Source organism: Nansenia antarctica (assembly GCF_963989245.1).
Source record: "Nansenia antarctica genome assembly, chromosome: 7".
Taxonomy (NCBI): Eukaryota; Metazoa; Chordata; class Actinopteri; order Argentiniformes; family Microstomatidae; genus Nansenia; species Nansenia antarctica.
In genome coordinates this window covers 4,042,416-4,067,488 of record NC_137677.1, presented here as the reverse complement: position 1 = coordinate 4,067,488, position 25,073 = coordinate 4,042,416, and the positions used below count along the sequence as shown (strand labels likewise).

Here is a 25,073-nt window from a genome sequence, read left to right as displayed (position 1 = left end):
GGGTGAGTTGCGCAAAGGATTCCTAAGGCAATAAGATGATCTTACAGTTATAAAGCTTTTGTGAAACTCACCCCTTGTCAGTAAGATTCATGTGGTCCAGTTCAGGCCTCGATTATTCTTCCCCCTCCTTTATGACAATCTAATATATTGTTTTTGAACGATTCAGCTATTATGCATGCTGGTTTTAATCAGTTGAAATATGTGTGTAATGATTTATTTAAAAAATGTTTCACTAATTCAGCTGTTAAACGGACTCTGCTATGCTTAACATTCAGAACTTAGGCATTCTCAATTACGCAAAACTAACACAGAAAGTGTCAACAGGCCGACATTTGGCAGTCGTCATAACGATAACATTAAACATTCTGCGAGTGTTTTCTATGGAAGGGTATCTTATTATAATTACAGGCAGAGGCAGCTTAGGCATGTGACCTCAGCACTAGGTAAGGTGCTACAACGAAAACATCAGTGTTTTACCATCAACACTCATCCTTCTCTAGCCTGGCTGAGAGTCACCACTATAACAGTTACTAACTGGGTTTCATAGTGTCAAATAAAATGGTAAAATGATAAATGGACTGCACTTATATAGCGCCTTTTTGCTGCTCCAAAGCGCTTTACAACGGCTTCTCATTCACCCATTCACACACACATTCACACACCAATGGCGGCAAGCTGCCATGCAAGGCGCCGGCCCGCTCATTGGGAGCAATTTTGGGGTTCAGTGTTTTGCCCAAGGACACTTCGACATGTGGCCAGCCGGGGCTCGAACCACCGATCTGCCAACATTGTGATCATTAGACGGCGACTCTACCTCCTGAGACACAGCCGCAAAAATAATTGATTCAACATATTTCCATTGGGGTATGGTCATCAATAAGATGTCTGAGTTTCTTGGGTCCTCTATCCCCTGCTCCCCAATAATTCTACTACTGAATGATTTTACCAGTTTAAATTTATCAATGATGCACCAACGCTGGCTTCTGGTAGGCCTCACAGCCGCCAAAAAACTGGTAGCTCAGAGGTGGAAAGACCCCCATGACTTGTCCTATCAGCATTGGTTAAACACTGTGTTAGATCTAGCCAAACTAGAAAGGTCCGTGGCCAGCATGCATGGCGCTCAAGCAAAGAATATTAGTTTATAGACTTCCTTTATAGAATGTATGCAGAGGTGATATGCATAACTTATGGTTTGTAATGGGGTGGGTATTGATATTTGAATATTACAGTATTTAATGTTTTATGTTTATCCTATTAAGTTTATTTATTTTATTTGGTGGCATTTATGTTGAGCTGGTTTAAATCTTTCTTGAGGGTTTTTGGGCGGAGTAAGACCTTGGTGTGGGAGGGTGGGTAGGGGGAATGTATGCAGGTATGAAATGATGTGTATTTTGGTAATTGTTTTGTCATTGTCCTTTGTGTGTTTGTAGATAAAATCAAAATAAAAAATTGATCACAAAAAACATATTTCCATTGCAGCTATTCACATGAAATTTACACCAGACATTGGTATTAACTCAATAAAACGTACACAGCTAAAGAGATTGTAACACTCCAATCCATTATGTATGTACAATAAAGGGGAATGATACAGGAAAGGAAGTATTGAACAACTGACATTTATTTCACACTTGGTGGAGAAGCTTTTGTTTCCAGTCACAGCTTTGAGACACTTCCTGTAGGAGGAAAACTCATCTCTCACATTGGGTGGGATTCTGGCCCGTTCTTCAACACAGACAGACCGTCTTTAAATCTTAAAGATTCAGGGCGGCCCGCAGGTGAATCTTGATCTTGATCTCATTGTGTTCAATACTTTTTTCCTGTTTACTTTATTGCACATAGCTTTTTTATGGATTGGAATGTTATAATCTCTTTAGCTGTGTAGTTTTATTGATTTAATACCAATGTCTGGTCTAAATGTCATGTGAATAGCTGCAATGGAAATATGGTGAATTAAAAAAATCTGTGTGTTGAACATTTATTTCCCCCACTGTAACTAATTTTTAGAGATCAATTCGGTTGTTAAGTCTGACGTCAAACGTGACGTTTAGGAATTTCCGGGTCCAAACCAGAAATTCCCCGCACCAGAGTACCAGTGTACTACAGCGGTAGAATGACAGTTCAATCGTTTTTTAGACTCAGATCTATTCATACAACAAGGGACACAGCACTTTCCCATTTTCCCATATTTGTCAGCGTCTTTGAGCCTCGGAAAAGCGCTATACAAATATAATGAATTATTATTATTACTGAGGCATTTCGAAGAGAGCGCCTCAGCCAACGTTGGACCCGGAAACACGTCACGACTTAACAACCGAATAGAGCGGTTTCTCCGACCCAGAGAGACTAGGTTTAAGGTTTCATTTTAGACAGAAAAATCTTGGTCAGAAAAAAACTATTTATAACATACTTTTTAAAAAGAAAAATAACAGACGCTTTTATCCAAAGCGACTTACAATAAGTACATTTGTCTAAAATAAGTGACACCCATCGTTAGTAAAAAACCTTGCATAATAACAACACAAATGGTAATGTGTATGTACGGAGCCCCCCTGGGGTCACATGGTAGAAAACAATTATTTGATGTGTGAATCCGTTCCCTCGGTTTAGTAATTCGTTCCCTCGGTTTAGTAATCCGTTAGGGTTAGGGTTAAGGTTAGGGTTAGAATCCTTGCGATCGTTCTGGCTCGTAGGGCCTAACCCTAACCCTAACAAATTACTAAACCGAGGGAACGAATTACTAAACCGAGGGAACGGATTTACTAAATCGAGGGAACGGATTCACACATCCCCCCAAAAAAATCTACCATGTGACCCCAGGGGGGCTCCGTATGTATGTCTTTCTCTTGCAGTGGGTTCATACCTGTGGGGGCTGGTGGCTGCTTTGCAAAAGGATCGTTTTGGAAAGGATCACCTACAGGAGGAGTCAAGCAGGGGGGTAGAGAGGAGTGGGGGAGGGAGAGAAGACTGTCAGAGGCTACGCCATAGGAGGACAAAAGATAAATGTTAGAAGGGGGTGGGGGAGGGGGGGACGACTCTAAACCCAGAGAGATTGAAAACAAATTATAGAGCACACAAAAGACAAACACAAGACAGTACTACAAAAACACAGTTTAAGCCAAGCTGCAGTACAGTCTACATTGCTTCTGGTGGAACTACTAATAACATAAGAGAGAGAGACAAGGCGAGGCGAAGCGAGGAGAGATGAGTGAAGAGGAAGGGAGGGAGGAGGAGAGGAGGGATGAGGGGAGAGAAGAGAGAAGAGAGGGAGTAGAGGGGAGTGATGACAGAGGTTGGGAGGAAGAACAACATCCACAAGGGAGAGAGAGAAGAGAAAGAGGGAGAGGGGGGGAGGGAAGAGATACACACTGAGAGATAGAGATAGAGAAGAGTCAAAAAACGAAAGAGAACGAGCACCTTTGAAGGGGTCTGTTTTGAAGGGGTCTTCGGAGTGGAAGGGGTCTGCGTGCAGCTCCTGAGGGGTGCTATTGAACACAGATGTCTTCACCTTAAAGGGGTCCTCCTAGAGGGAGAGAAACAGGGGCTTTACGACATTAAAGGGTTTTCCTGGAGGGACAGAACAAGGGCTCTGTAATGTCTGACTGTGGAATGACCAGGAACCTGGGTTTATTTAGACTTAAACACGGGCCAGTCAGCCCACCACCATATGCCTCTCAGACAGGCACTGGGAGAAACCACACGGCACACCGGCAGACTCCCTGTTTATCCAACCTGCCGATAAATCCACAGGACCTGCCAAACAACGACGACCGTCAAATCACATACTTTACTACACTGCAATAAGCGTCCACTCTGGGCTCGAGTGGAGGAGTGGAGGAATGTGGGTTCAGGAACACTAACAGAGAACCTGTGAGACGGAGGAATGTCGACCCTGACTGAAGAAAAGACCCACTATGGGTCCCGCCAGACGGGACCTGAGCAGAACATCCCTACACCCCCCCCCCCCTTCCCCCCCACCAACCCACCCACCCACTGAGCTTGAGTTTCAATTTAATAACACACACGGCAATTTTCGTCCCCCTGCAATTTGCGCCATTCTGGGTCTGCTATGTCTCTGCACTGTGTGCCTCGCTGCACTCAGCTGGTCCGAATGAAAGTGTCCCCCCCCCCCCGCCCTGCCCCCTCCACACACACACACACACACACACACACACACATTGATAGGAAACGCCGTCTGCAGGTCCCACATTCTTCAGAGTTGTCGGGTTTCCAGTAAAGCCTGTCTTCACGTGCCAGGCCAAGCCCTGGCTATGAAAACGCTTACTTGTTATGTTTCATTAACAGGCTTCTCCACGTTTCAACGAGAGGCTCACTAACGTGATCCCCTGTATTCACTCTGCCATGACACACAACGCTGGGAGGGAATTAGGGCCAAGAATAAGCGCTAAGTGTTCGAGCCTTTTCAAAAACGCACAGGTAATAAAGGCTTAAGGTGGAATAACAAAGGCCTGCCAGGTAAAATAACAGCGTTCGAGGAGTATTTAAGCCAAGATAATTATATTATTCTGGAAAAGTCAATAAGATATATACCCAAACTAAAGGATTAATCTAAACCACTTCGAATCTTGCATGCCCTGGAGTCGCTTGTTTGAGTGGAAAAAACACTTTATTTTCCGTTAAACGAGGGAGGTGATAGCTTCTTTTTTTTTTTTTTTTGCAGGCGACATTTCGCATAACTGCCCTTAATCTCCTCTCTTTATCTGTTAAGCCACAGTGAAGGCGGCGAAGCCTTGACTCGCGAGGCGCTGCCACAGCTGTGAGAGGTTTTAACACGCAGGTGAATCTCTCACACCCACAGCCACTCATTGACAGAGCATTGACAGTGGGAAACCCCCTATAGCCTATATTATACAACAGTTGGTTCCGACCAAGTCGTTTGATTGGACAAGAGGCATTCCGTGAGTGCTGATATACAGTATAACAGCACTGGGACTTTTTAACTATATGTATCACTCCGGAATGACCGTTAATACAAAGTAGCTAGCCTGCAGATGTTTGTGTTCTGGTTACTAGGCAACAGTCCAGTTGCGGAACATTTTTTTGTTGACGGAGCCGAAATAAATGATTAAATAAACAAACGAATCATAATCTGTTGTCACTTATTACTGTTAACTAATAAACTGCGCTGTAGAACTGTTGTATAAAAGCAATATCACACTCGAGGTAGTGCTGTTATACTGACTATCAGCACGGCCTCGTACCTACGACCGAATCACAGCCGTGCTGATATTCAGTATAACACACTCCCTCTCGTGTGATATTGCTTAACTACGACGGTCTATGGTCCTGTGTGGATCAATTGGTAGAGCATTGGTGTTAGTAATACTTTGATTGGAGGGTTTGATTGTATAACATGTATGCACTCCCACTCACTGTACTGTAAATTAAGTGTCTAAAAAACTAAATGGCATACACTGTAGTGCCTTACCCTAACCCTAGCCCTAGGCCTGACCTTAACCCTAGCCCTTAGTCTGCTAAATGGCATACACTGTACTGCCTTACCCTAACCCTAGCCCTAGGCCTGACCTTAACCCTAGCCCTTAGTCTGCTAAATGGCATACACTGTACTGCCTTACCCTAACCCTAGCCCTAGGCCTGACCTTAACCCTAGCCCTTAGTCTGCTAAATGGCATACACTGTACTGCCTTACCCTAACCCTAGCCCTAGGCCTGACCTTAACCCTAGCCCTTAGTCTGCCCCCCTCCCCAAACCAGTGTCTCCGGTCCCCACCATGACGGCGAAGCCTCCGTTCTCCCGGTCGGAGAAGCCTTCGCTCATGTCGGCCAGGTTGGTCATGCTGCCCCCGTGGGTGCCGTTCAGGGTGCTGTTGTAATGCTCGATGCTCTTGGTCATCTCCTGCTGACTGTCCTGGATCTGGGACAGCTTACTACGAGCCTGCGAGGACAAGACAATACACACACACACACACACACACAAAGAAAAAACACAACACACCCAGTATGTTAACACAGGATGACAACACATAACCCCAGTTCGTAAATACAGGGTAGTACCACAACACCCACTTGGTAAACACAGGATGAGACATATTATAGAATGTTAGGGTTAGGATAACAACATTCTGACTGGATTTTCCAAACCGATCGCCACACCATTAGCATACCTTCGGAACCAGCCAAGCAATATGGTGAGAAAGCTCATGTTATTTCAATGTGTCCTTGAGAAGCAAAATTCTGCATAGGATAAGTGAAAACCAGTAATCACGGCCATTTCGACACAGCAGCCTTTCCAAGAGACATAGAGTGCTATATTACGAGGGCTTTATGACTTTATTATTACTTGTCATATTTTCCTTTATTATCGTGATTTTGTATCTAGATGCTGCAATGCCAATGTTGAGGAACCAAAGCCAAAGAATTGTACTCTTGTGTACTTATACATTGGGATGTAATAAAAGCTATTCTGATTCTCTGATTTGACGATAAATGGTAAATGGACTGCACTTATATAGCGCCTTTTTTGCTGCTCCAAAGCTGCTCCAAAGCGCTTTACAACGGCCTCTCATTCACCCATTCACACACACATTCACACACCAATGGCGGCAAGCTGCCATGCAAGGCGCCGGCCGGCCCGCTCACTGGGAGCAATTTTGGGGTTCAGTGTCTTGCCCAAGGACACTTCGACATGTGGCCAGCTGGGGCTCGAACCGCTGATCTGCTATCCATCAGCGGCATTGATCTGTTCACCACAGTTATGTGGTCTAACATAGTATGACATAAACACACTGTTTAACAGACAGGCGCTGGATGTGACCAGTCATCTGTGAAGAGACTCTCTCTCTCTCTCTCTCTCCCTCTCTCTCTCTCTGTCTCTCTCTCTCTCTCTGTCTCTGTCTCTTTCTCTCTCTCTCTCTCTCTCTCTCTCTCTCTCTCTCTCTCCCTCTCTCTTTCTCTCTCTCTCTCTCTCTGTCTCTCTCTCTCTCCTCTCTCTCTCTCTCTCTCTCTCTCTCTCTCTCTCTCTCTCTCTCTCTCTCTCTCTCTCTCTCTCTCTTGTCTCACACAGACACACAGTCACAATGAGTCTGAGTGCAGACGTCACGCAGCTAGCAGGGTTCCTACAAGTTTCAACAAGTCAAATTTTAGACCTTTTTAGACTTCTTTGCGTATCATTTTAGACCTATTCACAACAACATATGATAGCTTTTTGTCATCCTCGAGGTGATGAAATTAGGGATTTCACTGCCATACAGACAAAAAAGGAAGCGAATTGGCTTTTTTGGGGTTCCAGCTTGATTAATTTCTGTGTTATAGATGTGGTAGATTAGATTCCCTTGCAGGGTCTCATTTTTAAGACCTAGCACCTACTTTTTAGACAGAATAACTGGAATTTGAGACCTTTTAGGCCTTATATGAATGAATGGAATGAATGAATGAATGGACTTTATTGTCATTGCTACAGTACAGGTACCAAACAACGACATTTAGGAGGGGTGGCTCCCCTGGTGTTAGGAAAGAAAAAAAAAAAAACTTTTAAAAAAATCACAAGAAGGGAAGGAGCTGGTTTACATAAATAAAGGCTATGTACACTATCCACTGTACTATACTGTACAGATAGACGACTAGGGTTGTCATATTGCACAATAGTATTGTTTCACGTTATTTAAAGTGTCACACAATCCACTGTACTATACTGTACAGATAGACGACTAGGGTTGTCATATTGCACAATAGTATTGTTTCACGTTATTTAAAGTGTCACAGTTTGCAGGCTTGAAATTTACATGTTTGTGCCTCAGCACTACACCTGATTTTTTCAGTCCAGCAGCTGCCATACAATCCGTCCAGACTGTCCAGGGCCCAGAACTTAGGTCTTTGCTGTGTTCAGGGCCTGGACGGCCCTGTGGTATAGATTGGAATGCTGGATTTTAGACTTTAAGGTTTTTTAAGACCAGCGCGGGAACCCTGAGCTAGGTCAGATCACAGTACAGTACTTACAGATGGCGGGATTACAATTCCAGTCCAAAAACACAATAGAGATTATTGAGATCATAGTGGTTATGATGATATCAAATGTAGGCTTAAAATGGGTCCTGAGGAATATGGGGGCACTTGCATATGCACTGCCTTTTTGTTCATACACAACCATCCAAACATGGCCCAAATAGTTTGAGATTCTAATTTGAGAATTCAAATTTGAGTCGGTTGTACGGTTGTTAATTAGGATCAAAGACTGGGTCGTATGAAAGCATGACACAACTGATCTAATCTCACCATAACAGTTACGGAGAGACGGCTGTTTCAACATGAGCATTCATACACTGGTTTTTCCCTACTTAAAAGAGAAAAAAAACGCCAACTTTGGCTCAGCAAGTTTTCTCAGTTTGGTGTTGTGTGTAAGAGTGTGTCTAGGGCGTGGGCTATGGCACGCGTACACAAGTCTGAAATGATTCAACTGGTAGAGACAGAACAGTTAATTGATGCTAACTGAAACTAGCACACCCAAAACAGCCAGTGAACATAGGACTGACTAGGCGTTAACTAACTGATATTTCCAGATGAATTCAAGACAGTTAGAGTTTGACTATAACAGTTATACACAAATATTGTTGTGGCTTTCATCGAAAGTTCAGTATCTCTATTTCCAATATATGAACACACCTTCTCAAGAGAACTTCAAGAATTCAAGGGAAAATTATTAATAGGAGTCTAAAACAAAACATAAGCCTGGTGGTTATGTCATTTGTGACACAATGTCTCCCCCTGGTGGTGACAGTATAACCAGGGTTCCTACAAGTTTCAACAAGTCAAATTTAAGACCTTTTTAGACCTTTTTTAGACCTCTTTGGATTGAATTTTAGACCTATTCGTGACACCATATCACAGCTTTTTGTCATCCTCGAGGTGATGAAATTAGGGATTTCACTGCCATACAGACAAAAAAGGAAGCGAATTGGCATTTATTTGGTTCCAGCTTGATTCATTTCCGCGTAAACAGATGTGGTCGGACTAATTTCCTTGCAGGATCTCATTTTTAAGACCTAGCACCTAATTTTTAGACCGAATAACTGCAATTGGAGACCTTTTTAGGCCTTATTATAAATTGGAATGCTGGATTTTAGACTTTAAGGCTTTTTAAGACCAAAGCGGGAACCCTGTGTAAAGTGAAATCTGTGACTTTCCCAAACAAGTCAAACTGGACGGTTCTCTCACACTCCAGCCACGCAGGTCTCCCAGTAGCTCTCTCCCCAGGTCCGTCTCTCCCTCCCTCACCTGGTTGATCTCGTCCTGCGTGGCTTTGAGGGACTTGATGATGGTCTCCAGTTGGATCTTGCCCGCCGTGAGACTCTGTTCCAGCTGGATCTCCTCCTGCTGCAGGTGGTTCAGGTCGGCCTTGGCCCGGATCAGCTCCTCCTCCTGGCTCTGCAGGTCCGACTCCTGGGAGTGGATCTGGCTCTGCAGGGACGAGATCTGAGGAGAGAAAAGGAGAGAGGCCAAGATCCGCCAGATCAGTACTGGTCTTAACACCTTAACTTCTCCTGAGACACCCGCTTTCCCCTGTACTGTGTCCCCTATGACTTCTACTGCCCCCCGTGTACTGTCTCTCTGTTCTCCAGTGTCTATATAAAACTGTTTACCACTGATGAGCTTCTCACAGATTTATTTAGCCTGCTTTCCTGCCATCCCTATATCTCCCTCTCCTCAAGTCGTTCCTTGTCAAGTGCCCCCTCCCCCTCTCTCTCACCATGTGGGACACTTCCTCTCTCTCTCTCTCTCTCTCTCTCTCTCACCATGTGGGACTCTTCCTCTCTCTCTCTCTCTCTCTCTCTCTCTCACCATGTGGGACTCTTCCTCTCTCTCTCTCTCTCACCATGTGGGACTCTTCCTCTCTCTCTCTCTCACCATGTGGGACTCTTCCTCTCTCTCTCTCTCTCTCACCATGTGGGACTCTTCCTCTCTCTCTCTCTCTCTCTCTCTCTCTCACCATGTGAGACTCTTCCTCTCTCTCTCTCTCTCACCATGTGGGACTCTTCCTCTCTCTCTCTCTCTCTCTCTCACCGTGTGGGACTCTTCCTCTCTCTCTCTCACCATGTGGGACTCTTCCTCTCTCTCTCTCACCATGTGGGACTCTTCCTCTCTCTCTCTCTCTCACCATGTGGGACTCTTCCTCTCTCTCTCTCTCTCACCATGTGAGACTCTTCCTCTCTCTCTCTCTCTCACCATGTGGGACTCTTCCTCCCTCTCTCTCTCTCTCTCTCACCATGTGGGACTCTTCCTCTCTCTCTCTCTCACCATGTGGGACTCTTCCTCCCTCTCTCTCTCTCTCTCTCTCTCTCACCATGTGGGACTCTTCCTCTCTCTCTCTCTCTCTCTCTCTCACCATGTGGGACTCTTCCTCTCTCTCTCTCTCTCTCTCTCTCTCTCTCTCTCTCTCTCACCATGTGACACTTCCTCCCCCTCTCTCTCTCTCTCTCACCATGTGGGACTCTTCCTCTCTCTCTCTCTCTCTCACCATGTGAGACTCTTCCTCTCTCTCTCTTTCTCACCATGTGAGACTCTTCCTCTCTCTCTCTCTCTCTCTCTCTCACCATGTGAGACTCTTCCTCTCTCTCTCTCTCTCTCACCATGTGGGACTCTTCCCCCCTCTCTCTCTCTCTCTCTCTCTCTCTCTCTCACCATGTGGGACTCTTCCTCCCTCTCTCTCTCTCTCTCACCATGTGGGACTCTTCCTCTCTCTCTCTCTCTCTCACCATGTGGGACTCTTCCTCTCTCTCTCTCTCTCTCTCTCACCATGTGAGACTCTTCCTCTCTCTCTCTCTCTCTCACCATGTGAGACTCTTCCTCCCCCCCTCTCTCTCTCTCACCATGTGAGACTCTTCCTCTCTCTCTCTCTCACTCTCTCTCACCATGTGAGACTCTTCCTCCCCCTCTCTCTCTCTCTCTCTCTCTCTCTCTCTCTCTCTCTCACCATGTGAGACTCTTCCTCTCTCTCTCTCTCTCTCTCTCTCACCATGTGAGACTCTTCCTCCCCCTCTCTCTCTCTCTCACCATGTGAGACTCTTCCTCTCTCTCTCTCTCACTCTCTCTCACCATGTGAGACTCTTCCTCCCCCTCTCTCTCTCTCTCTCTCTCTCTCTCTCTCTCTCTCTCACCATGTGAGACTCTTCCTCTCTCTCTCTCTCTCTCTCTCTCACCATGTGAGACTCTTCCTCTCTCTCTCTCTCTCTCACCATGTGAGACTCTTCCTCTCTCTCTCTCTCTCTCTCACCATGTGAGACTCTTCCTCTCTCTCTCTCTCTCTCTCTCTCTCTGTCTCACCATGTGGGACTCTTCCTCTCTCTCTCTCTCTCTCTCTCTGTCACCATGTGGGACTCTTCCTTCCCCCTCTCTCTCTCTCTCTCACCATGTGGGACTCTTCCTCCCCCCCTCTCTCTCTCTCTCTCACCATGTGGGACTCTTCCTCTCTCTCTCTCTCACCATGTGAGACTCTTCCTCTCTCTCTCTCTCTCTCTCTCTCTCTCTCACCATGTGAGACTCTTCCTCTCTCTCTCTCTCTCACCATGTGAGACTCTTCCTCTCTCTCTCTCTCTCTCACCATGTGAGACTCTTCCTCTCTCTCTCTCTCTCTCTCTCTCACCATGTGAGACTCTTCCTCTCTCTCTCTCTCTCTCTCTCTCTCACCATGTGAGACTCTTCCTCTCTCTCTCTCTCTCACCATGTGAGACTCTTCCTCTCTCTCTCTCTCTCTCACCATGTGAGACCCTTCCTCTCTCTCTCTCTCTCACCATGTGGGACTCTTCCTCTCTCTCTCTCTCTCTCTCTCTCTCTCACCATGTGAGACTCTTCCTCCCCCTCTCTCCCTCTCTCTCTCTCTCTCTCTCTCTCTCTCTCACCATGTGAGACTCTTCCTCCCCCTCTCTCTCTCTCTCTCTCTCTCTCACCATGTGGGACTCTTCCTCCCCCTCTCTCTCTCTCACCATGTGAGACTCTTCCTCCCCCTCTCTCTCTCTCTCTCTCTCTCTCTCTCTCTCTCTCTCACCATGTGAGACTCTTCCTCTCTCTCTCTCTCTCTCTCTCTCTCTCACCATGTGAGACTCTTCCTCCCCCCCTCTCTCTCTCTCTCTCTCTCTCTCTCACCATGTGAGACTCTTCCTCCCCTCTCTCTCTCTCTCTCTCTCACCATGTGAGACTCTTCCTCCCCCCCCCTCACCATGTGAGACTCTTCCTCTCTCTCTCTCTCTCTCACCATGTGAGACTCTTCCTCTCTCTCTCTCTCTCTCTCACCATGTGAGACTCTTCCTCCCCCTCTCTCTCTCTCTCTCTCTCTCTCTCTCTCTCACCATGTGAGACTCTTCCTCCCCCCCCTCACCATGTGAGACTCTTCCTCTCTCTCTCTCTCTCTCTCTCTCTCTCTCTCACCATGTGAGACTCTTCCTCCCCCCCCTCACCATGTGAGACTCTTCCTCTCTCTCTCTCTCTCACCATGTGAGACACTTCCTCCCCCTCTCTCTCTCTCTCTCTCTCTCTCTCTCTCTCTCACCATGTGAGACTCTTCCTCCCCCCCTCTCTCTCTCTCTCTCTCTCTCTCTCTCTCTCACCATGTGAGACCCTTCCTCCCCCTCTCTCTCTCTCTCTCTCTCTCTCTCACCATGTGAGACTCTTCCTCCCCCCCTCTCTCTCTCTCTCTCTCTCTCTCTCACCATGTGAGACTCTTCCTCCCCCCCTCTCTCTCTCTCTCTCTCTCTCTCTCTCTCTCTCTCTCTCTCTCACCATGTGAGACTCTTCCTCCCCCTCTCTCTCTCTCTCTCTCTCTCTCTCTCTCACCATGTGAGACTCTTCCTCCCCCCCTCTCTCTCTCTCTCTCTCTCTCTCTCTCACCATGTGGGACTCTTCCTCTCTCTCTCTCTCTCTCTCTCTCTCTCTCTCTCTCACCATGTGAGACTCTTCCTCCCCCTCTCTCTCTCTCTCTCACCATGTGTGACTCTTCCTCCCCCTCTCTCTCTCTCTCTCTCTCTCTCTCTCTCTCTCTCTCTCTCTCTCACCATGTGTGACTCTTCTTGGCACTTGACCCTGACGTCCTCTAACATGTCCTCCAGCTTGGCCTTCTGCTGGTCCGTCTCCTCCAGACGCTCCTGGGCGTCCTGCCTCTGGGCCTCCAGCTCCTGCAGGCTGCACGTCTCCCTGTCCAGGTCCTTCTGCATCTCCTGGAACACACACACACAGCCATGTCACTACACACACACACAACCATGTCACTACTACAGAAACACACACACACAACCATGTCACTACTACAGAAACACACACACACAACCATGTCACTACCACAGAAACACACACACACAGCCATGTCACTACACACACACACAGCCATGTCACTACACACACACAGCCATGTCACTACACACACACAACCATGTCACTATGACTGAAACACACACACACAACCATGTCACCACACACACACAACCATGTCACTACACACACACAACCATGTCACTACACACACACAACCATGTCACTGCTTTATGACAGAAACACACACACACACACACACACACACACACACACACACACACACACACACACACACACACACAACCAGCTCTTTTCCCTTCTTGTTTTTAGTATTTCTTTCCTAGCACCAGGGGAGCCCCCCCTCCCAAATTTCGTTGTTTGGTACCTGTACTATATCAATGACAATAAAGACCATTCATTCACAACCATGTCACTATGACAGAAACACACACACACACAACCATGTCACTACACACACACAACAATAACACACAACCATGTCACTACACACACACAACAATAACACACAACCATGTCACTGCTTTATGAGTAATTATGACAGAAACACACACACACAACCATGTCACTACACACTACACACAACCATGTCACTACACACACACAACCATGTCACTACACACTACACAACCATGTCACTACACACACACAACCATGTCACTACGTTATGACAGAAACACACTACACAACAATAACACTAGTTCATGATTAACACACTACACAACAATAGCACAACAATATACACAACAATAGCACAATAGCACTAGTTCATGACAAACACACTACACAACAATGGCACTTCATGACAAACACACAACCTTTGAAACCTTATGGTCTTGTTGCCCATCACGAGGAGCAAAATTAAGGGGTAGGGCTAAATTGTCGGGGCAAGGTGGGTATTGGGATTGTGTAATTAACCTCATGGCCGTGCGGCTGTCTTCACTCACCTGCACCTCAGAGGACTTGTGTCTGATGGCCTCCTCTGTCTCTCTGATGTCCTGCTCCAGGGTAAACTTCTCCCTGGGGGTGGGAGGGAGACACACACACACACACACACACACACACACACATCCATCAACATGGCCAGTCACAGGACACAGACAGACCCATCTTGCCACCTCCTCCTCCTCCTCCTCCTTCACACACAACAAGAAGAGAAACAGACAGACTGGGACATCTGGCGGAGCGTTACCTGAGGGCACTCCAGTGTGTGAAAGCAAGAGTGCTGACGCAGCATGAAGAGTAAAGTGGTGAAAACAAAAGATTGATAAAATACACACAGTAAAGGAAGGCTGGAGATGGGGGGATGAGGTGGGATGAAAGGGGGGGGGGACTCAACCACCCCAGGCTTTAAATGGTAAATGGACTGACTTATATAGCTATGCCTTTATCCAAAGCGCTTTACAACGGCCTCTCATTCACCCATTCACACACATTCACACACCAATGGCGGCAAGCTGCCATGCAAGGCGCCGGCCGGCCCGCTCACTGGGAGCAATTTGGGGTTCAGTGTCTTGCCCAAGGACACTTCGACATGTGGCCAGCCGGGGCTCGAACCGCCGATCTGCCAACCTTGCGATCATTAGACGGCGGCTCTGCCTCCTGAGACACAGCCGCCCCAGGCTTTAGCTCAGTGGGCTAACACACACAGCCTTGTGGTGTGCTAGGAGACCTGGCTAGGAACCCAGTTGATCCCCACAAGCTGTTACCTTTCCAGTCCTTGGAAGTGTGCTGCATTTTTATCAATAGTGCTTTAGCATAGTTCCTCACGTCGAAGTTTGTCAGTTTAGGAACACTCACTTTGGGGGAAAAAGGTCAAATGAACTCCCTTCAAGACCTGTTGGTCATATTGACTCTTTTGAGTAAATAGTACTGTACTGTACACTGACAGGTTGCTTTGTTTGGGGACTTATGAGCACTGAGCAGCATAGTAAATAGAGTGTAAATATCTATATTTGAAGAGGAGATGAAGGAGATGAGTGGTAAAACAACAGAGCATGGATTAACAAAACGTATGACAAACTAAATCCTCAAAAGACATACGGTATAGCATGTGCAGTTTCCTGATGCAGATTTCTACCCAGCCGTTTAATAAGTCGTGACGTCAGAATTACCGTATAAGGTTCTATCTCCATTTTTGTCAAAATTGAGTTTTTTACATAATCTGATCCATTAGGTGTTTATTAATGCCTGTGTGGTGTTATTTTTTTTAAATGTTGACATTTTTGAGTTAGTAATTCATAAAATACAAAGGTTCCATCTCACCGAACATAATGGAATGTAAAAACTTTGACACTCAATATCTCTGAACGACCCTAAACGGAGATAGAACCTTAGAATTCTGAGCTCACAAAGTGTGTTTGATTTGCACAGCGGAGCAACTGGGGGTGACCTGTTTGATATTATAATATGGGACTTGGGAATTACCTCTGCAGCTGAGCGATCTCCTGGCTGATGTCATCCAGTTCTTTGATCCCGGTGAACTCTCCTGACCCCACTGAACTGGAGCTGTCCTATAGACGGGGAGACGGAAACGGGGGGGGGTAAACAGAATGAGTCCCACTCAGCCAAGGAGGTGATCGAGCGTGCCACACCAAACCAAGGAAAGAGAGAGAGAAAGAGGAAGAGAGGAACAGAAGAACAAGAGGGGACACAGGGGAGGCATCACCACAGAGGGATGGGTTAGAGGGGAGGATCGGGGTCTGGGGGGATCAATCACCGCCATCATCAGGTCAACTGAGGAGATCAGAGGTCAAAAGGTCACACCACCGGTCACCGCACTGGACTGTTGGAGTGAGTCTCACACAAATGCTTTTCACCTCTGGGTAACTTACTGTCTGGACGAGCCACCGAAAGCATTTGTCGGTTGTTAGTTTTTACCTACCCATAACTTGAACATTATAGCCTGATAGAGTGATATAAGGCAGACACATCAGCAGCGACAAGGTTAGGGTAAAGAAGAAGAAGAAGAAGAAGAAGAGTGTGGGGTAAGCTCCTGGTAGGGACCCGTCACTAGAGAGGGTTAGGCCAGCAGCAGGAAACACAAGCGGCACGTCTAGGAGCCTCAGAGGGCACTATGTCTATGCCATTCATTCACAGGTTCAAATTCGACATCTCACATCCTCTCAAATCAAATAAGATCACAACAGTTGTATCGCAACAGTACATATGCAGCCAGAAACATATATCTCCCCCCCAGACATTCAGTAGATACAAGGGCGAAAATAATAATAATAATAATAATAATAATAATAATAATAATAATAATAATAATAATAATAATAATAGCGTTAATTTATATAGCGCCTTTCAAAAACCCAAGGACGCTTTACAAGGGAATGAAACGGACAGACAAAACAGAAAACAAACAAAACAAAACTGAAACAATGACTAGGGGCCAAAGGCCTTGGAGAACAGATGTGTTTTGAGGGCTAGTTTGAAGGAGTCCAGGGTGGGGGCGTTGCGGATCGCTATGGGGAGGGAGTTCCAGAGGGTGGGAGCTGCCACGCTGAAGCAGAAATAAGTATTCCCCTCGCCCCAACTGTCATCAGAGTGTACCAAACAGACAGGGTTATCACTGTGAACCAACCAACTGTCATTGTTATCAGAGTGTACCAGACAGACAGGGTTATCACTGTTTGAAACAACCAACTGTCATTGTCATCAGAGTGTACCAAACAGACAGGGTTATCACTGTGAAACAACCAACTGTCATTGTTATCAGAGTGTACCAAACAGACAGGGGTTATCACTGTGAAACAACCAACCAACTGAGAGGAGGGCCCTGGCGATGGCAGCATGTGATTGGTGGTTGTCAGGCAGAGAAAGGGATGATTGGAGGAGAGGACATGATAACTCACCCGCCTCATCTCAGACAGAGCGGCCATCTCTGAGCCCACTGGAGTCATGTACCCTGACAGACTCTGTGGATAGAGGCGAGGGAGAGTGGGTTAACACTGACCACAACAACAACAACGCTTTATATCAAAGTAACACTATGAATTTGACCCCTTGAATTTGATATTACTACAACGCTGAAAAAGAGGAATCATTATTTCTCCAATGAATTTAAAGTGTCTTTGTGTCTCAAACTATAAATGCACACAGGATGCATTTCCAGCATGGGCAATGTGCTAATCTATATAAGTGGGGGTGTGTGTGTGTGTGTGGGTGAGGGAGGTACACCCACGGGCACGGGGGTGATCCTCTCCGACGGGGGGATCATGTCGGGGGTCAAGGTCTGGGGGGGGTCGATGCCTTTGCTGACTTTCTGCTGGATGAAATGCATGGCGAGGCCGAACTGCTCTCGCGTCAACTTCCCCATCTGTCTGGTGTCTGCCAGCGCCCTGGAACAAAGAGACACACACACAGATACGGTTACATGCTGTCAGTCAGTCTGTCAGTCTGTCAGTCAGTCAGTCAGTCAGTCAGTCAATCTGTCAGTCAGTCTGTCAGTCAGTCAGTCAGTCAGTCTGTCAGTCTGTCAGTCAGTCAGTCAGCTAAGTAGGCAGGCAACCTGTCAGTCTGTCAGTCAGTCAGTCAGTCAATCAGTCAGCTAAGTAGGCAGCAACCTGTCAGCCAGTCTTGTTAGTGGCAGAGGATCACCTTCTCACTCTCTCCTCAACTGTCAGTTCAGTATCAGTTCTGTCAGCTGTGAGTGACAAGGACGGTCCCTGGCATGGAAACCTCTGAGAAACACTGAGCCCACTGAAACTGATTCGATAGCAAGCAACATAGCAACTCTCACAACAATAAGCTACACTAAGCTTACATGAAGCTACATGAAGCTACTGTGAGTACTGAGGATGACCACTGAAAGTGATGCTGTAGCTTTTTCGTTCTCAAAGCAAGAAAACAAACAAGCTACAGTGTGTATAATTTGTTTTCTTTTATCATTTGTTTTATTGCTTGTGTGAAGTGCTTGTTTACATTTTTATGAATTACGTTGGCTGTTTATTTGCTGTGTTATGCAATACTCTACCAAATGTACTGTGTGACTGCTGTCTTAATAAGTGCTATACAAATAAATAAAAGTAAAAGTAAAGTAAAGTATACAGCATAGAGCAGGACCCCTTTCCTCTCCACGTCCCACCGTGTAACACACAGTACAACACACACAGTATATGACAGTAACACACAATAACACAGAAAGCTACAGTCAGTAATGAGCATGAAGGGATCCTGCTCATGACTGTAGCTTCCTGTCTCCTCATCCCTCTCTCACCATATGTGTGCCAGCAGGTTCTGCGGCAGTCCTGAGTGCATGAAGATGTCCTTCACTTCCTGTCCGCTCACAAAGCCGTCCAGGTCCAAGTCCGTCTTCAGGAAGATGTCGTCAAAGCGCCCCCTGTCTGTCACTGGGACCACCCAGTTCATTGAGTGCTGACATGCACAGGGATAGGGGGAGAGAGAGAGAAAGAGAGAGAGAGAGAGAGAGAGAGAGAGAGAGCACATGTTATTTACATGTCTTACATTTTATAAGGTTTGTTCAGTGTGTGTGTGTGTGTGTGTGTGCGTGTGCATGTGTGCGTGTGCGTGTGTGTGTGTGCGTGTGCGAGTGTGTGTGTATATGTGTGTGTGCGTGTGTGTGCGTGTGTGTGTGTGTGTGTGTGTGCGCGCGAGTGTGTGTGTGTGCGTGTGCACCTGTGCATATATCTTACCTGTCCAGATTTTAGTGTGTGTTTGGGGGAGAGGCTGCCAGCGCTGTTCAGAGAGTTCATGCTGCCGTGGGAAGGGGTGGAGCGGAGGCTGTCTTTGGGGGGTGGGGGGCTGGCAGGCAGGACGGGCACGGTGCCAGGGAGGGAGCCCAGAGACTTCTTCCTCTTGGATAGAGGGATGAGGGAGGAGGGGAGGACCGAGGGGACAGGCTCCTTCTCCAGGGCCCGATAGACCAGGTGCATAGCCTGGGGAAGAACACTGCTGTTACTCTCTCATCTACTACAAGTAGTTACTGTGTCATTACAATGATGTACGCAGTCGTTAGGCAGAGATGAGCTGTCTTTACTCAAATGAAGAACAGCTTGTCAGAACTGCAGAGTCACTACCCATCTTCCTTCAGAGACTCAAGACCCATCTCTTCAGGTTACACCTTAACTGCTCCTCCTGAGACATCTACTGCCCCCCAGCACTGCGTCTCCTGAAGACACCCGCTTTTCCCCTCTACTGTGACCCCTAAAAAACTTCTATTGCCCCCCTTGTACTGTTTCTCTGTTTCTCCAGTGTCTATATAATAACAAACAATATTTAAAAAAAGAAGATGGTGATAGAAGTAGATTTTTCCTGCCAATGGCCCCGGGCCTGAGCTGGATTACTCTTCCTGCTACGACTGGTGGATTGATGAATCACTTGCTTAGTCAAATGTATCGAGTGTAAGTCGCTTTGGAATAAGGCGTCTGCTAAATGCCAAAAATGCCAAAAATGTAAATGTAAATGTAAAAGCTCACCACTGCAAACTCATCTCTGTCCAGATGTCCGTCTTTGTCTATGTCACTGAGATCCCAGACCTGATGGAGAATACAATAGAATAGATTACAGCACTTTACTATTTGATATATATATGTTACGGTACATGTGGGAAAACTAGGGTTAGGGTTAGGTGCTACGTCGACTTGGTACATGCTGGCATGTCTAACCCTAACCCTAACCTTAACCCTAACCCTACCCCTAACCCTAACCCTAACCGTAGCCCCCTAGCACCTAACCCTAACCCTAGTTTTCCCACATGTACCGTATTCCCACATGTACCGTAACATATATATATATATAATACTATTATATACTTAATACTAATACTTAATAAACATAGGACTCGACAAGGCAATAGAAGAGTAGTGATCACACTCATGAGGACAGAATGAACCTCTGAGGGTCTGGATATCTAGAGTGTCTATGTCTCACCTTGCCCAACACGTCCAGAGGTAGTTTCGAGTTTATTAGTACCGGTTTGACTTTGTCCCCAGAGAGGAGTCCATTCACTGGGGCAAGACTTTCAAATATGCCATCAAATTTACCCTTTTCTTCAGGCTAGACAGAACAATAAACAAAAACAACAATGAGTGAACAACAATTTGTAGATATCAGAAGACACTCACTCTTGGTGATAGTTGATTTCTCCACTGACTCTGTATGTGACACGTTCTAGTCTTTTGGTCCGCCTATCAGCAACCAATCAAAATGTTCTGACTTTTCTTTTGAAACACGGAACTACGTTTCAACGTTGTTGAGAATCACAACACACACTCGCTAGTCGAGCCAAAATACTGCAACAACGCAATGGATTCGGCGAGTAATCCCCACTGCTACCTGGATAACTATAACACTACTTTACATTGTTAGCAGGCTCACAAAACAAGCTGTGTTAGTTGACTAGTGATGTGTCACTGATTTTCAACAACGAAATCACATTTTTCGAAAGAAAAGTCTGACCATTATATCAGATTCCGGTATGCGGATCAAAGCATTAGAATGTGACACACATATCTCCATGACTCACCCTGACAGCCCAGTGGGGCTCGTTGGAACATGATGTGCTCAGAGACGGACTGCTGGTGTCCTTCTACAAAACAAAACAAAAAGGAACACAACCTTCAACTTTCACCACCGTTTCCCGACAAGCATACAGAGTACAACACGTCATAATAACAGTCATAATAACAACTCGTGAGCTTAGAATGATAAGGTTCTATCTCCGTTTAGGGTAGTTCAGAGATATTGAGCGTCAAAGTTTTTACATTCCATTAAGTTTTGTGAGATGGAACCTTTGTATTTTATGAATTACTAACTAAAAAATGTCAACATTTTTAAAATAACACCACACAGGCATTAATAAACACCTAATGGATCAGATTATGTGAAAAACTCAATTTTGACAAAAATGGAGATAGAACCTTATAATTCTAACGTCACGAACTGTCATGAACATCTGAAAGAGTGAGAGAGTTTTGACTGTACTCACAAACTTGGGGGGCGGAATAGTGATGCTCAGACTTCCTAGGCTGACATCCTGACCGCTCTGTGCACAGGCCACCATCCTCAGAGCCACATAGAACCCCTATAGAAGACAAGACAGCAGACCTGTCAATACTTACACATAACATTAATATACACACACACACACACACACACATTAATATACACACACACACACACACTGACACTGAGAGACACACACACACACACACACACACACACACACACACACACACTGACACTGACACTGAGACACACACACACACACACACACACACAGACACAGACACACAGAGACACAGACACAGACACAGACACATACACATACACACACACACACACACACACACACACACACACACACACACACACAGGTAACAGACCCCCCCCCCACACACACACACACTCACCTGCTGTTACACACACACACACACACACACACACATACACACACAAGGTATCACGCCAGAAGGGCTTCATTCATTCTACCTGTTTATCCAAGAAGCCTTTTCCATCTGGGTCTGCCAGGTCCCAGATCTGACGAACACAAACAAGGAGATTAAAAAGGGAAATCTCTGAATGAAACCTCAGCAACAACATGGGTGGGCCTGACTTGTAAAAATACTACACAGGCTATCTGCATTAGACCCCCCTCACAGTCAGATACAAACATATAAACACATATTTAGACATGGTTCAAAGCAGTTAAGACACAAAGATACTAACTAGTAACGTAAACATACTAGGGATAGAAATACAATGAAACAAGCACACTGTTCTTCTAAGAAGACTGATAATAGACAGGCAGAGATATAATATGTTGTCATCTTTTTCTCTTCCCGTAATACAGGGTTATTCCCCCACAGGGACATTTAACAGCATCTGTGGTGATGCTCGTGTTTCTCCTCCATCCATCGCAAATGGAACAAAAATATTATTTCCTGCTGGTCTGTTGGTTGTTGCTCTGCAGACCGTTGATCAGTCCACAGAGATTGTTTTTTTACATTTTTGGCATTCAGCAGACGCCTTATTCCAAAGCGACTTACAATCAAAACATTTGACTAAGCAAGTGAATCATCAATCCACCAGTCGTATCAGGAAGAGTAATCTAGCCATTGGCAGTCTCAGTGATAGAAGATTTTTTTTTATATAGACATTGGAGAACAGAGAGACAGTACAAGGGGGGCAGTAGAAGTCATAAGGGACACAGTAAAGGGGAAAGCGGGTGTCTCAGGAGACGCAGTGCTGGGGGGCAGTGGATGTCTCAGGAGGAGCAGTTAAGGTGTTCCCCTAGCCCCTCCCCAGCACAGGCCCAGTGGTGTCCCCTCCCTGTGTCCAGCAGCACCGTACAGGACCCACCTTTCCCAGGGTGATGTCAGGGAGGCCAGATTTCTTCAGGAACAAAGCAGCTTCCGTCGGCCCCACTCTCCCAGTGTTCCCTGGGTCCACCTTGTAACCAGCACGCACAGAAAACACTCGGTTGTTACATTCTGGATGTCCACAGTGACATCATATTGCCATCATAGGATTCGGATATTGAAAACTATCATTTAACTTAATAATAATGAATTAGCTATAACATGTCATATTGTAATTATGTTATTAATAATACAGTACTGGTATCTAGCCTGATTCTCACCTGTCTGTAAAAGTTCTCATACATAGGGTTCCCACTTGACAGCTGAGGGTGAAAGGTTTAGAATTACTTAGTCATAACATTTGTAATAACATTTGACAGACAAGACAGTCAAACACCCTCTATAGTATCGACGAAGCACAATACATCTATTGTCATTGTTTTTCGAACTGACAGAATGTGTGACTGTTACTAAGTGACTAAGTGTCAGTGAAGTTTCGTTTAACAATGTAACTATAGCTAACAGCATCCTCGTGAGTCTGGACCACTCCCTAAGAGTCACTAGTGTGGCTTTTCTTTCATCCATTCAACAACCAACAACCCAGAGAGGGACTTCCCGTCCCAAGTCATCAAATATTGACAACCTAATGAGCCCTTCCTTAGAAGCATTGATTATTAGGCTAATATATGCACGGAGAATGGAATATCTGCTTCGTTGAATGTATATAACTATACCTTATGAGACATTATACAACAGTTAGTTCCGACCAAGTCATTTGATTGGACAAGAGGCATTCCATGAGTGACCAAGTCATTTGATTGGACAAGAGGCATTCCATTCCATGAGTGCTGATATACAGTATAACAGCACTGGGACTTTTAACTAGATGTATCACTCCGCCTCACAGATGTTCTACTTACTAAACGACCGTTAAATTAGAATACATGTTTGTGTTCAGGTTACTAGGCAACAGTCCGTTTGAAGTTCAGTTGCGGAACTATTTTGTCATATAGCTTATAGCTGCATAATTGTATTCATTTATAACTTAAACAGTTAGTCCACCAAGCTTGTCCCCCGGCTATGAGCAGGCTAGCCTGGGTTCTCATGACAGCTATCTCTGGGCCAGATAGAGACAGATACAATATATCAATAATCTGTTTCTATCAACACAGAGATGACAGTCCTGCCATGCTGACATTGACACACTGCCATGCCCAAAAAATGACGTCTGGAGATCCATTTATAAGCTAGAAACTAAACTAGTTATAGCAGCATTATAAGCTAGCCACTGTTAGCATCACCCAGACAGTAAAGCATCACCACCCACCTCCTTCCCTGGGTGCCTTAGCTATCACCCATCACCCCCTACCTCAGTTATTAATAGCTTTTAATGTCATAATTCTATTAAATTGACATACCCAGCGCTTTCCATATTCAATAACATTCACGAAATAAGACCAGAGACTGTTATATTTAGCTGCCAAACGGGAGCTAGCTCTCCAAGCTAGCTAAGCCCCTCTAACTAACGGTCTTCACTGCAGAGTAACAGAGCTGATATAAAGGCCTCGCGAGCTGAACAGTCTCGTTCTCTCGTTCTAAAACACATCGCGCTGCGTTCTAGAATGTTCATTTGAAATGTAACGCCTTCTGCAACCGTTAATAAACGGTAAATAAACGGCTTGCAACCGTTAGTTAGCTCTTACCTGGGTGAGAGATGTGAGAGCTGCCATCTTCCCCTGTGTTGCTGCGGGAACGCACACACCCTCCTCTGTGTCTGTGTGTGTGGCTGTCGCTGCGATTCAATACGACGAACACACCACCTCCTGGTGGACAATGTCTAACATGACACACAGATGTATCGTGACGTTAGAATTATAAGGTTCTATCTCCATTTTTGGGCAAAATTGAGTTTTTTTTACATAATCTGATCCATTAGGTGTTTATTAATGCCTGTGTGGTGTTATTTTTAAAATGTTTAAATGTTTTAGTTAGTAATTCATCAAATACAAAGGTTCCATCTCACCAAACATAATGGAATGTCAAAACGTTGACGCTCAATATCTCTGAACTGCCCTAAACGGAGATAGAACCTTATCATTCTAAACGGAGATAGAACCTTATCATTCTAAACGGAGATAGAACCTTATCATTCTAAACGGAGATAGAACCTTATCATTCTAAACGGAGATAGAACCTTATCATTCTAAACGGAGATAGAACCTTATCATTCTAAACGGAGATAGAACCTTATCATTCTAAGCTCACGAGATGTATGATGACCCTTTCATGTTGGATAGTTAATAATAATAATAATAATAATAATAATAATAATAATAACTTTATATAGCGCCTTTCAAAAAGCCCAAGGACGCTTTAGAGGGGAGTGATCGGACAGCAAAAACAGAAAACAAACAAAGCAAAACTGAAACAATGACTAGGGCCCGGAGGTCAT

General features: G+C 45.5%; 1 protein-coding gene across 1 annotated transcript in view; it reads right to left on the bottom strand.

The window, feature by feature from the left end:
- eps15l1a (epidermal growth factor receptor pathway substrate 15-like 1a) overlaps positions 1-24,351 on the bottom strand; it is a gene marked incomplete at its 5' end in the record, with an annotated part of 36,573 nt that extends 12,222 nt beyond the window's left edge. Inside the window, 18 exons of the mRNA XM_080535541.1 lie at positions 2,864-2,914; positions 3,418-3,523; positions 5,752-5,916; positions 9,252-9,449; positions 13,022-13,183; positions 14,243-14,315; positions 15,723-15,808; positions 17,485-17,641; positions 18,520-18,677; positions 18,956-19,198; positions 19,739-19,798; positions 20,193-20,318; positions 20,788-20,850; positions 21,250-21,345; positions 21,753-21,800; positions 22,623-22,712; positions 22,903-22,944; positions 24,325-24,351. Coding sequence (XP_080391667.1) covers positions 2,864-2,914; positions 3,418-3,523; positions 5,752-5,916; positions 9,252-9,449; positions 13,022-13,183; positions 14,243-14,315; positions 15,723-15,808; positions 17,485-17,641; positions 18,520-18,677; positions 18,956-19,198; positions 19,739-19,798; positions 20,193-20,318; positions 20,788-20,850; positions 21,250-21,345; positions 21,753-21,800; positions 22,623-22,712; positions 22,903-22,944; positions 24,325-24,351 — 1,951 coding nt within the window. The remainder of the gene's footprint in view (positions 1-2,863; positions 2,915-3,417; positions 3,524-5,751; positions 5,917-9,251; positions 9,450-13,021; positions 13,184-14,242; positions 14,316-15,722; positions 15,809-17,484; positions 17,642-18,519; positions 18,678-18,955; positions 19,199-19,738; positions 19,799-20,192; positions 20,319-20,787; positions 20,851-21,249; positions 21,346-21,752; positions 21,801-22,622; positions 22,713-22,902; positions 22,945-24,324) is intronic.
- Positions 24,352-25,073: the final 722 nt, after the last annotated feature.